The sequence below is a fragment of the Toxorhynchites rutilus genome, chromosome 2, assembly GCF_029784135.1.
Source record: "Toxorhynchites rutilus septentrionalis strain SRP chromosome 2, ASM2978413v1, whole genome shotgun sequence".
NCBI classification, from domain to species: Eukaryota; Metazoa; Arthropoda; class Insecta; order Diptera; family Culicidae; genus Toxorhynchites; species Toxorhynchites rutilus.
This window is the reverse complement of record NC_073745.1, coordinates 175984494-175998388: the sequence shown is the minus strand read 5'-3', so window position 1 is coordinate 175998388 and position 13895 is coordinate 175984494. Positions and strand designations below refer to the sequence as shown.

Here is a 13895-nt window from a genome sequence, read left to right as displayed (position 1 = left end):
ATAACCAACTCGTTAGAAGAGCCAATTCAGTCATCGGAACATTGTTCTCTCCCACAGGAATCTCACCAGGATAACATACCCGTGGATACGCCTGAGGACAGCCGCCTGGAACAACGACCAAAACGTATCTGTCGACGACCAACAAAGCTAGATGATGTTGTAAACGAGGAACCTTCGGATTCTTAAAAGAAAGGGAGATGTGACACCCTGTGTGCAATATATGTGTTTGACAGTTTGTCATTCAGGAGCCGTTGCTAGGAAACGGAAAAACAGAAAAATTTATGTTTGTTATTCTTTCCAAGTTATTGTAATAAATGCTGTGTTGAAGTACAACTAACAATTGTATTTAGTTCATCGTACCGATAAGATCATAACAGCCCCGGAATTTCTTTTCATGCCTTCCCTCCGAAAATGGACAAATCGCGGTATCTAGACTGGATCCAACGATTACGGCTAAAGATAGAACCTACAAAAACCTCCCGTATTTGTAGCCTCCATTTCACCGTGTCGAACTTCTACTCTCCAAGTATTCACATTCACATTTTCGCACTTTTGAAAAAGTGTGAAGCAGTCCAACTTGGTGCAAAATGTGCAATAATAAAGAAATAATATAAAACATACTTAAGCAAATGACACAAAACAGCCATGACGTGTTTGCACTTCCCTTTGCCAGCTTTACAGGAACACGAAAACGACTATTTGGAGAAAGAGATTTTCGTACGAATTTTTATTGTATGGGGTTCCGAGCTTGGAGATGATGACTGGAGGCAGGACGAGAAAATACTGAAGCCTTCATCGTGAACTTCTTCAACACCAACTATTAAAATATGTCCAGCTTTGAATACTCTTTCGCCTTCGACGACTAAACGGCTTCCACCCGCAGCGTAATCGAACACATCCGCAAACTCCACAGCCACGTAGCAGGTTTCATTTTCTCCGACTGATGGCTCCTGATAATGCATGAAACAAGGTCACAGAAAAACACTTATAAGTTAAATTCAGCTTAAGCTACGGCAATTTTTTTTTCACTGCATAAGGAAAACTCATTTTCCAACCGTTTGGAAGATAAATTTTGCACACAATTATTAATTTTCATTAAAATTTAGTATCCTGAAAGTTTGTTTACTTTTTCACAAGTAAAGACAGTGTCCTTTGGATGCGGTAAGAAAACGTTTTCCCCTGCAGTAAATTTATGTGATTCAACTAAATTAGCATCCTAGAGGATAGTTCTTTCGATACATACTCACCATTACGAAAATTTCTGCAAAAAACGTTAAAAACGGTGCGTTTAAAAATCACATTTTTTTTTTGCAATTCTTTGTTGACATTCGCTTCACGCACACAAGCTGAAATGAAATGAAATACAGTTTGAATAGATAATAAAATACAGTGGTTTTGAATTTAATGGTGTATAGTAGAGCTGAAAAATGGAGAGGTTTATTTAATGAATTTATCCTCCTTGGTGAGTGTGGCTGTAGGAATAGAAAGTTGATTAAAGTATAATGTAATGGATAGAAGATAGATGTGGGTATGAAAGTATATATTATATTATTTGTTATTTATTATTATTGAATGCGTGTATATACATGTATGAATACCTTCCTTCCGACCCGTACATACATGTGTATTCACACATAAACACGCATACATGACTGTGAAGTGGCGAACTTTAATAAGCAATTTCCAAGGTATTTAGTATTTCGATTTAGATTTTACCAAAGAAGTCGGTTTCTTTCAGAAACGCAATTAAATTGGTTTCTTGGGTCTCGTCTCTACTGAGGATATCTCGGAGACTCTGACCTATGTTGTGTCGGACTCGAGCATCTTTGGTATGTTGACATTCAAGTAAAAGATGGCTAACGGAAACCGGAGCTTCGTTGCAAGCACATTGGGGTTTTTCGGCTCTGCAGAACAAGTGTGAATGGGTGAAGTTAGTGTGCCCAATTCGAAGACGGGTAAGGACTTGCCTTTCCCTGCTATTGAGACGGTCCTCCCAAGGAAGAGTGGAATTTTTAATTTTATGAAGATGAGTGGGACGGCTGTTTATCCAACCTATGTCCCAACTTTCACGGACTTGCTGTTTTACTCAGCGGACAATGTCAGATGGAGGACAGGGCATGTCTGGGGGTTCTATTTTGCTGCCCTTGCCGGCCAGTATGTCGGCGGCTGTGTTTCCGCGGATTCCTGAGTGACCAGGAACCCAGCAGAAGGAGATGTTTTTATTTGAAGCAGCCTCTTCTGTTTGCTTAATCCATGGGTGTTTGCTGTTTCCACTTAGAAGATCGTGGAGACAGCTAGCTGAGTCTGAGAATATTGTGGAAGGAAGAAACTCATGGGTGCATTCTTGGGTAGCTATTAAAAGGGCGAAAGCTTCCGCACTGAAGATGGAGCATTGCGGTGGAAGAGAAAAGCTACCAGTGTATCTACTCTCAAAGATTCCACATCCAACTCCATCGGTACTGACTGAACCATCTGTGTATACCTGGTGGTTGATTTGAAAATTGGATGCAACGAGGTTATTGAAGCAGGCTTTGACTTTTGGAGAAGGGTCTTCCGCCCGAACTGCCTTGAGAAGTTCAAGGTTAATGTTCGGCGGTTTGACGTTCCAATTTCTTCCCGTCGCAGATGAACGTTCACATATATCGGGAAGATCTTTGTTCGTGAGATTTTTGAACCATGTTTTAGCCCTATGTATTAATGGAACATTGTGGTCGCTTTCGGGGAGTGACAAGTGACGGATGGCTTTATTGGTGATGGCTTTTGTTACCAGGTGGGTGAAGGGAAGTTGCCCACTTTCTGCCATTACAGCAAGAGTAGGACTGGTGGGAAAAGCGCCAATTGCGAGCCGAATTGCTTTATTGTAAATTGGTTGAATGGTGTTTAACACCCTGTCCCCTCCACGGCTGAAGGTGCCTATTCCGTAAAGGATTTGTGGGACCAACCAAACATTTACAACATTTAGCAGCGTCTTTCTATGACCAGAGGCTAGGTTGCCTGCGATAGCCTTGATGATGTTCAGTTTCTTTCTGGTGGCTATTTTGGTCTTTTGGGAATGTGATAGGAAGTTGAGTTTCTTGTCTAAAGTAACCCCTAGTATTTTCAATGTCCTCATTGTAGGGATCGGGATTTTGTTGAGCTGAAGATAGGTTCTCCTTCTGAGAGCTTTTCCGATATGTATGTGTTTGGATTTCTCCGGGAAAAGTTTGAAACCTGTTTTTAGAGCCCAGTTTTGGATGGAGTCTAAGGTTTTTTGAAGCCTCTTTCTCTGAATTAAGCCGAAGCAGCTCGTAGAGATAAGAGTGATGTCATCTGCATAGACTATGTTCTTTATATGGTCCGGGATAATCTCGAATAGAGATTGCATGGCAATGTTGAAGAGGGTTGGTGAAAGTGCTGAGCCTTGTGGGAAGCCGTTTTCTGGGATTTATAGAGAAGATTGGTGGCTGTTAATAACGGTTTTGAAAGACCGGTTTTCTAGAAAACTTTTAATGAAGAGACCTAATCTCCCACGAATCCCCCAGTCGAAAAGGCTTTTCAGCACTGGGTACCTCCATGCCCGATCGAAGGCCTTGGATAAATCCAGGGAAACAATATCAATGTGGTGTAATTTTTCAGTTGCGTCGTCTAGGATTTTTTCGATTGCTACAAGGCAATCTTCTGTACCTTTTCCCGCACGGAAGGCGAATTGTCTGGGATCAATCAGCTTATTTGACTCTATAAAAGTCGTTAAGCGTCGATTGATCATTTTTTCCAAGACTTTCCCAACACAACTTAGGAGAGTGATGGGGCGGAAATTGTCAAGAAGATGATTGTTCATGTCTGGTTTCGGGATACAGATCATTAAACCCTCTTTCCAGCAACTGGGGAGGGTTCCACTGTCCCAGACTTTGTTGAGGAGCTTCAGAAGTGCTTTTTTCCCGAGATGGGGTAGATTCTTATGCATAGGGTAGCTGATGTCATCAGGTCCTGTGGATCCTTGTTTGACCTTGTTCAGTACCCAATCGAGCTCTTTGAGGGAGAGGTTTTTGTTGAAGTCAAATTCCACATCGGTATGAAAATTGATGGGAATTCTTTCGCATTCCGTTTTGTGGGTTAGAAAGGTTTGGTCGTAGTTTTGATTGGAGGAGGCGGAAGCAAAGAAATCTCCAAACGCCTCGGCGATGATTTTCCGGTCATTGGTGTATTGACCGTTAATTAGAAGATTATATTCTTTGCTTCTTTTCTTTCCATGAAGCCTGCCAATCTTACTCCATAACTCCTTTGTTGACGCGTTGGGATTAATTTCGCTGACGAATTTAACCCAACTGTTGTGCTTGGCTGTGTTGATAGCAGTCTTAGCTTCTTTGCGAGCCCTTTGGAACTCTGTAAGCAGAGTGGGTCTCAGTGGGCTGTCCGGATGGGCCTTTCTTAATTTGCGTAGGGCCTTACGTCGACCTTTGATCGCTGCCTTCAGCTCAGGCGACCACCATGGGACACATTTCCTGCCAGGGATGCCACTGGTTCTGGGGATGTGCACCATTGCAACTTCTAGGACAACTTTGGAGAATTCCTCGGCTGTCCAATCTCGTTTAGCGGAGAGGCGGTTTTCAATGTCAAACTGATAGCCAGCCCAGTCAGCGTATTCAAATTTCCATCTTGGCCTTGTTGAAAACTCTGGAGAAGTTTGGCCGAAGGAAGTGAAGATTGGAAAATGATCGCTTCCGCAAGTATCATCGTGGATGTTCCAAGAAAGTTTTAAAGATAGTTTGTCTGATACTATAGTGAGATCGATGGCTGAAGTAGTACCAGAATAATGGGTTCTGGTGTGTTGGCCGTTGTTAAGAAGGAGAAGAGAATGGTCGGATATGAAATCCTCAATGATGGATCCTTTTCGATCGAGGTATGCACCTCCCCAGGCGTATGAGTGGGCGTTGAAATCACCCATAAGCATGATTGGGGCGGGAAGTTGGGCGAACAGATGGTCCAGTTGTCCGCGTAGAGTGTTCGGATCGGAATCATTAGTGATGTAGATGCTAACGACGGTGATTGGAAAGGGGTGTTTAATGCGCACTACCACTGCCTGAAGATCAGTGGTAATGGGAAGAAGATCATGTGGAGTGCCATCTTTGATTGCGATTGCAACTCCGTTTTTTGAGGGGTTGGGACCCTCTTTGAAATATGTGATATATTTTGAGATGAAGTGTTTATTGAAGTTGTTTGGTGTCATAGTTTCTTGAAGGGCTATGACTGTGGGATTAGAGTTTGAAATAAGCATTTTCAATTCTAGAATATTTCGTCGGATACTTCTGATGTTCCATTGTATCCCGAATTTCTGTGTTGGAGTGAATGTGTTGGTGTTTTAACTCTAATTCCTAAGTCTTAATTGTGTGTATGTTTGAACTATTCAAAGAGAATTAGTTCCATGGTCCTTTACCCTTGGAAAGAGTAGCTTTCTTTGAGGTATTGGTGTTGTTTTTGTTTGGTGTAGAAGTCTTTGGAGTGTTTGTTGTGTTTGTGTTGTTTTTTGTTGAATGTGCGTTGCTGTTGTTGTTATTGTTGTTTTTTGTTTGATGTGTGTTGTTGTTGTTGTTGTTGTTTTCTGTTGGGGTTGTATTGTTATTTGTTGTTGGTGTCTGTCTTTGTTCATTCTTAGTTCTTTTCTTGTCCTTGTTTGTTTGGGTCTCATCTTCAGATTTTTGATCTGACTCTGAGGATGATCCTTTAGTTATTTTTCTTTTGTTTTTGTTTTTGTTTGGAACATCAGACGTATCCATAGAAATGACTGATTCGCTTTCGGATTCAGTTGATGAACTACCAGTTGTTGAATCTATCATGGTTGTATCGAATGTAGTGTCAATTGGGGGGGGGGGTGTGCTTTCGCGGCTAGAAGTGGCCGAGGCCGAGGCGCAGTTACATTTGCAGTTGCAGCTGGGTGCTGATTGGCTGGGTTGGATAGTCTGTCTTGCAGAACACTTGCGAATGTTGGAGCATTGTTTTGAAGTTGCAGCTGTTCCTTTGCCTCTTTGTATGAGATTCCATTGTCGATTCTTATTCTGGTGATTTTATTTTCGGTTTGCCATACGGGACAATTCCTACTAGAAGAGGAGTGGTTCCCTTGGCAGTTGACACAAAAAGCTGAAGCATCGCATACTTTGTTTGCGTCTGTTTGTTGTTCCGGATGTTCTTGGCCGCAGTTTCTGCAAAGCGGATTTTCGCGTTTGCATCGCTTGTTCGTATGCCCAAATTTGTAGCACTTGTAGCATTGCATGGGATTGGGATAAAAATTTCTAGTCCCGGCTCGAATGAACCCAAAGTAAATGAAATTGGGAACGACAGTTCCGCGAATGGTCAATATTAAAGTGGCCGTTGGCACAACAATGTTGTTGTCCTTTCTGGTGATGCGTTTGACGCCGATCACACCTTGAGCGGTGAGTTCTTTCACCAGTTCGGATTCCGGAAGGTCGATAACTTCGCGGCAAGTCACAACGCATTTGCGTTGGTTTAAAGTTGGGTGGAAGATCACTTCTACAGGAGTATTATCAATCAGTTTGGTAATCGAAAGTAACTTACCGACTGTATCCTCATCCCTGGTTGTCAAGATGTACTAGAGTTTCTTTTTATCATCTCGCTGTGGTTTGGCGCTGTTGAATTTTTTTACAACTGCCTTGATGGTATTGCTGACTGTGAAGGAGTTTGTTGGAAGCACCTTGTCTCCTGTAGCTCTCAGAAGCAGTATCTGGAGATTACCGTTCGAGGGGTCCGCCCATAGTGGAGCGGTGGCTTCGGTGGGCCTGCCCTCATAGAAATTTGTAGCCCGGCCTCCCGGAGGCCCGGAGCTACTTGAAACCATGCTTCTGCTTGACTATACCTAGGTTATAGTCAGCAGGTACGGATATAAAATCATTAAAATTCCTTATTGGGGGATATTCACTAAGGGGTATGTTCCCAGAAAATTACACTTTGTTCTAGTAAAGCACTTTGAAAAGCCACCAATGGGTGCGGAAAATTGCAAATCACCCTTCAGGCAATAATTGCTTCAGTCACTTCACTGTCTGTATGCGCGTTTTTCTTTTTGGGTTTTATTTAATAAGATTCACTACACTACTGACACTACAATGAAATTAGCAACACTCCCCGAAAAAAGGGGGCGTGGCGTCAGTGACGCCGTAAAAAGCGCGCGCTTTTCCGGTTTGCCGGTAAGCGCTCGCTCTCCACGGTCGAAACGAGCTATTGCCTTTTCCCGCTCTCATTCTGCTACCACTTAAAAATAATTAAAATTAACTCCTTCGGAATCGCCAGGGGGAGACGTCCTAGTCCGCTGTCCAAAACGCCAAACTGCCGAGCTGAAAAAAACGTGACCTTCTCGGTCGGAGGTTAAAATCAGTATGATGTGTCTCACCACCAGAATATCGCTTAAGTATGCTTTTTGTGTGTGATTGAATCGAGAGAAGGTGTGGTTTACGATGGCAATTTGGAAGGCAAACTAGAGGGGAATGAACTCTCTGAGCTCGGAACTTTCGGCGACTGAGCAATAATCGATTGCGGGCGCATACAATATTGGATACGGAAATATCCTACTGATGGGGAAGAATAATCTTCTGAAGCTATCCTGTTAATTGCGATTGATTGAAAAACCACAAAACCAAATGTATTTGGTCACAGTGTTACATGGATAGAAAACATTCAATTAAACTCTTTCACATGAATATATTTTGAAAATTCCCAAAGGAACTGGCAGATTATTTTCAGTAACGATTAGATATTTCCACATTTTCCTCGATACTGGAAGCCCACCAGTGGTTAATGCCAACTCGATAACCACCTGTTAATAGCACTTGATTGAAACATATTTGGTCACATTGTAACATGGATAGAAAACATTCAATTAAACTCTTTCACATGAATATATTTTGAAAATTCCCAAAGGAACTGGCAGATTATTTTCAGTAACGATTAGATATTTCCACATTTTCCTCGATACTGGAAGCCCACCAGTGGTTAATGCCAACTCGATAACCTGTACCACTGTACCACTATACCACCTGTTAATAGCACTTGATTGAAACATATTTGGTCACAGTGTTACATGGATAGAAAACATTCAATTAAACTCTTTCACATGAATATATTTTGAAAATTCCCAAAGGAACTGGCAGATTATTTTCCAGCAATGATTAGATCTTTCCGGAACTCTCTCGATGCTGAATGGCATCCTAACGGAAAGAGTTCTGCGCGTGTATGTGTCGATCCTTCGCCGTCCACCTCCTCCAGCACGTTAGGCAACGATGTTGTCTTGTCGATGTCCTCACGAAAAATGAATGTGTCTCACCACCAGAATATCGCTTAAGTATGCTTTTTGTGTGTGATTGAATTGAGAGAAGGTGTGGTTTACGATGGCAATTTGGAAGGCAAACTAGAGGGGAATGAACTCTCTGAGCTCGGAACTTTCGGCGACTGAGCAATAATCGATTGCGGGCGCATACAATATTGGATACGGAAATATCCTACTGATGGGGAAGAATAATCTTCTGAAGCTATCCTGTTAATTGCGATTGATTGAAAAACCACAAAACCAAATGTATTTGGTCACTGTGTTACATGGATAGAAAACATTCAATTAAACTCTTTCACATGAATATATTTTGAAAATTCCCAAAGGAACTGGCAGATTATTTTCAGTAACGATTAGATATTTCCACATTTTCCTCGATACTGGAAGCCCACCAGTGGTTAATGCCAACTCGATAACCACCTGTTAATAGCACTTGATTGAAACATATTTGGTCACAGTGTAACATGGATAGAAAACATTCAATTAAACTCTTTCACATGAATATATTTTGAAAATTCCCAAAGGAACTGGCAGATTATTTTCAGTAACGATTAGATATTTCCACATTTTCCTCGATACTGGAAGCCCACCAGTGGTTAATGCCAACTCGATAACCACCTGTTAATAGCACTTAATTGAAACATATTTGGTCACAGTGTTACATGGATAGAAAACATTCAATTAAACTCTTTCACATGAATATATTTTGAAAATTCCCAAAGGAACTGGCAGATTATTTTCAGTAACGATTAGATATTTCCACATTTTCCTCGATACTGGAAGCCCACCAGTGGTTAATGCCAACTCGATAACCACCTGTTAATAGCCGCGCGTGTTTGTGTGTGTAGCGATGTCTTCCCAGGGAACCGTTTGTGGCATCACTCTCCTCCTGATAGATTCCCTTCTGGCCTAGGGTGCACAAACAGGCTCTTGGTGACACCGTTCATCCGCGCTTTCATGATAAATACAGAGCTTCATTGCAACAGCGACAACATGCTCCAATTGAAAGTACAGTAATTTACACTTATCTCGACATTTAACTAATTGGACGGACATGTAATGCGACATATTTAGTTGGACATTTTTGTAAACATAGAGTTCGGGGTCCAAATTATGACCCCACATTGAAAGTTGACACTGTACCACTGTCATCGCAAATGTTCAATTACAGGTTAAAATTACCTCCAATCCAATACTGAGTGGTGGTAATGCGACGTGCCATTGAATGTAATTTACTGTAAAATATGTCACAAGCTGGATGGGAAGAAATTTTCCAACTGTGGAAGCTGTGGCGAGTGGCAAATGGCAAATCGCTAAACAGAAAGGTTTAGCCGAACAAGATGGGGATATCGAGTGATAACAAAACAATAAACTTTTTAGATTGAAGACAATTTTGTGATCCTGAAAAGGACCCTTTTTAGCCTGCATGTGAATCCAACGAGCGAACAAATCGTAATGAATGTATTTTCTTCTACTTCTTCTTTTTGGCTTTACGAGGGTTTAAACTTTTCAGTTCATTCGCCTCTATGAATGTATTTTTTTGCCATCGCTCCCTTTTAACGCTCATTCGTTCGTCTCGTTGGACTCGCCCCTCTGGCTGAGTCTGCCGATTTGTATCTATCCTGTGAGTGTGTACCGCTAGAGTATAAAACACGCGGACCCCAAAAAAATATCTTATTTTCTTTCAAACCGTAAACCCGTGTGGTTGTACGGCATCGGCATCGTGGACGTAACAAAGGAGGACAAGTTAAGGGAAAGGCAAAGTCTCACTCGAACCGTGCAGGTCTCCAGTTCCCTGTTGGTCGCATTCACTGATTGCTCCGCAAGGGTAACTAGGCCGAACGGATTGGTGCTGGAGCACCAGTATACCTAACAGCGATTATAGAGTTTCGGTCGTCGGAGTGCTCGAGTTGGCTTGCAAAGCTGCTCACGACAATCAGAAAACCCGCATCAAGAACAGAGCAGCTTCGGTTCGGCGCTAATCAAGGCAACAATTAGTTTCAGTGAGTGGCAAAGTGTTTCTCCGGCACGTCGCATTAAATGTAATTTACTGAACAACATGTCACAAGCTGGATAGCAAGAAATTTTCCAACTGTGAAAGCTGTGGCGAGTGGCAAACGCAATAGCTAAACAGGAAGGTGTAACCGAACAAGATGGGAATATCGAGTGATAAAAAAAACACAACACCAAAGGTTCTTTTCAGAACCATCAACATATTCATAAAGAGTAAACAGTAAACTAATCCATTTTTCAGGTAGATAGGTAGGTATTCACGTAGAAGAAAATAAAACAATATATTTAAAATATATATTTAACAAAAGCTGTCCCCTTTGTATAGTCCTACGTCACTCCGGTTATGTCCCCGACATTACCCACCCGTCTTTTTTCACTGCATAAGGAAAACTCATTTTCCAACCGTTTGGAAGATAAATTTTGCACACAATTATTAATTTTCATTAAAATTTAGTATCCTGAAAGTTTGTTCACTTTTTCACAAGTAAAGACAGTGTCCTTTGGATGCGGTAAGAAAACGTTTTCCCCTGCAGTAAATTTATGTGATTTAACTAAATTAGCATCCTAGAGGATAGTTCTTTCGATACATACTCACCATTACGAAAATTTCTGCAAAAAACGTTAAAAACGGTGCGTTTAAAAATCACATTTTTTTTGCAATTCTTTGTTGACATTCGCTTCACGCACACAAGCTGTCAAATTCAGCTTCGTACATAGTCGCGAACAAGACGGGTCTATGGTACTAGGTGAGGCCGTTTCGTGACAATAAATTTTGGTTCGGAGCATCGAAACAGCTAAGGAAAACTATTTTTCAACAATTTCCACTAATTGTAAGATAAACACGGTACAAGTTTTCGAGAAATCAGTATATTAATTACAGAGAAAATATGCAACGGTTTGTTTACATATTTTTCACTCACACGCGAAACTTTCATAGGTGGCGACACCGTACCTTCGATGACGCGAATCAGATGAGAAGATATGTTTTTGTTTTGATAAAAACAACAAACAGCATAACAAAAAGGAATAAGTTTCATATATCTTTTGGTTTCATTTCCTCGAGCATATGGTTTTATCACTCAGACGTTTTGTTATTTTGGATTTATTGGGGGCAATGTTTGTTCACCTAATCAACGATTTATCAAGAAAAGTTTTAAATATATATATATACGTATTTCCAATAAAGTAGTTGTTTTGAATTACTCATTTTCGTTCAATATGTGAAGACCTTTTTCGTGCCGTGTTAATATATTCAAAACAGTCATCTAGCATCCCTGGATATGAGTTCAATGTTTACATTTGGTTGTGTTGTTTGGAAGAGGCCCATTTGAAAATCTGTAAAATCTTGCAATTACTGAATTGTATTTGATGGTTGCAGTTGAAAACATACATTGCTTATGCAATACTAATTTAGTCGTGAAACAATTTTTGAAGATAAAGGTGGAGCAGAAGAATACCGGTGCTTTCAATCAACAAGGTGAACAAACACATCAAACAAACTAGACGATTCGACTGATTCATCGACGAGCGCGGCCGAACGGTCGTCGAGCCAGACGTGCTACTCGTCTGTTTTTAGTCGAGCTCGGCTTCTGGAATATGAAAACAAACGAGACGAGCGCTCGTCTGCTCGTCTAGTTTTCTGGAATAGGGCCCATAGATTTATCATGGAACTTGCTTTCGCGAATAATGAAGGTTCTGGTATATTGTATATCAGGGAATGTTGATCTAACCATTTTTATTTAAAACACTGTTATAGGAAATTACAACGTTTATTGAAATATTTTCTTTTAAGACCATCGACATTACTCGTTGTCTTCTTCTTCATCATCATTGGAACTGATTCTAAAGTACCGCAGTTCATACAGATCCTTATCATTGGACACTACACGAATCCAATCGCGAAGGCTGTTTTTCTTCAAATACTTTTTTGTCAAGTATTTCAAATAACGTTTGGAGTAATGCACATCTGCGTTAACGTACACTTTCATCTTCTGGCGTTCAAAAGTAACGTTGCTGCCCAAATTTCCGGTTTTTCCGTTAACCTTGAAGCGTTCTTTCAAGTATTTTTCCTGAAAATAAAACAATGCAAGATTAGAACAAAACGCAAAATCAATATCAAAACTAGTATCTAGTAAACTAGTAAATTTTGTACAAAATTATTTCAATACAATTTATTGAAACAATTAAAAAACATGTACAACCAATTAAGAGCTATCAAATGTTGTATAAATGAGCAATGATGTTGCATCAATAAAATTCCTTCTGAGCAAAATAAATTGTAAAATATTTTGACTGTATCTTTACGATTAACAATTCTCATAACATCCTACATGGAAACCTATGAACCATACGTGATACCGTTGGGTTCATTATTCACGATCTAAGAGTACCTAACTACCAAAACATTATAAAACTGAATGAATATATCAAAATAATTGAGACTAAATTTTGTTAAGATAGATCAAGTGTTTGTATTACAGTTTTATACGAATCTTATGCTATAAGCTGCTTCGGTTTCACATTATACCATGCTATTGCATCAAAACGAATTTGAGTTGATTAATCAACCATTTGTATTTCATTAACTTAAACCCGAACATTTTTGCTAATTTATAGACTACCTATACGTATTTACTTAGCCAGCCCTCAGCGCATTGAGATATTAGCATTGAATTGAAAATATCAAGCAATATTTTTGCATAGCACTTATCTATACTCACAAAATCGCCAACATCCATGATATTATCCTCCGCTATGTTTGTACAGTCAACTCCAAATCGCAAATGCTCCTTCTTCTTTTTTAGGTTTTTACCTCGCAGCTGTTTTTTAGGTCCATGAACAGCTTTAGGGGCTGGTTTTGCCTTAACAGATGCGACAGCTTTCTCCTGTATTAAGAATATCGTTTATTAGTTTAACATCCGTCACATACACGTGGGACAACCATGTAAATAATGTTAGTGAACAATGATGCATGTAAGGGCTTCCAATATATTCATTATTGTACGCGTATATGCTACTATTCTCTCAATGCGTACATTGAACAATAATCGAACTTATTTTATTTTAAAAATGAATTGATACACATATTAAAATTAATTTTTCTACATACCACCGGAGCCATGTTGTGTCTTCCGTAAAGTTGAACAGAAAAGGACTTTCCTAATTTTTTTTCATAAGTTGGCAACAGTTGACGTTTACGCAAACGTCACGCGAATCAGCAAGTAACAACAGTTAAGGTACGCAAAATAATTTTTGGAATAAATACAGTAAGTTACCTATAATTCGACATCTAGCTAATAAAATTGGTTGTAGAAAAAAATCCAATAGAAATGTCAAAAGAGATACAATAATCAGGAGGGGGAAAGTGTTACTTTTCTTATAATAATTCACAGAAAGTATTATTATTGAAACCAAAACTAATTAAATTAATAAAAATGAACGAACTACTTTTCTTCATCAATTGATGCTAGCATACAAAATCACAACCTAATTTCAGTATTATTGAATTCTAAATTTTTCCAAACCTTATTACAATTCAATTTCACTTCTAGTCAAATGTTCAATTTTTATA

General features: G+C 39.8%; 1 protein-coding gene across 1 annotated transcript; it reads right to left on the bottom strand.

Annotated features, from left to right (window-relative positions):
* Window positions 1–12074: 12074 nt before the first annotated feature.
* LOC129768281 (60S ribosomal protein L22-like) lies at window positions 12075–13553 on the bottom strand. The gene is made up of 3 exons (XM_055769806.1): window positions 13434–13553; window positions 13045–13209; window positions 12075–12393 (listed from the first exon to the last, which is right to left on the bottom strand). Exons 1-3 carry the CDS (start codon window positions 13443–13445, stop codon window positions 12127–12129), a joined length of 444 nt encoding a protein of 147 aa, XP_055625781.1. The 5' UTR covers window positions 13446–13553; the 3' UTR covers window positions 12075–12126.
* Window positions 13554–13895: the final 342 nt, after the last annotated feature.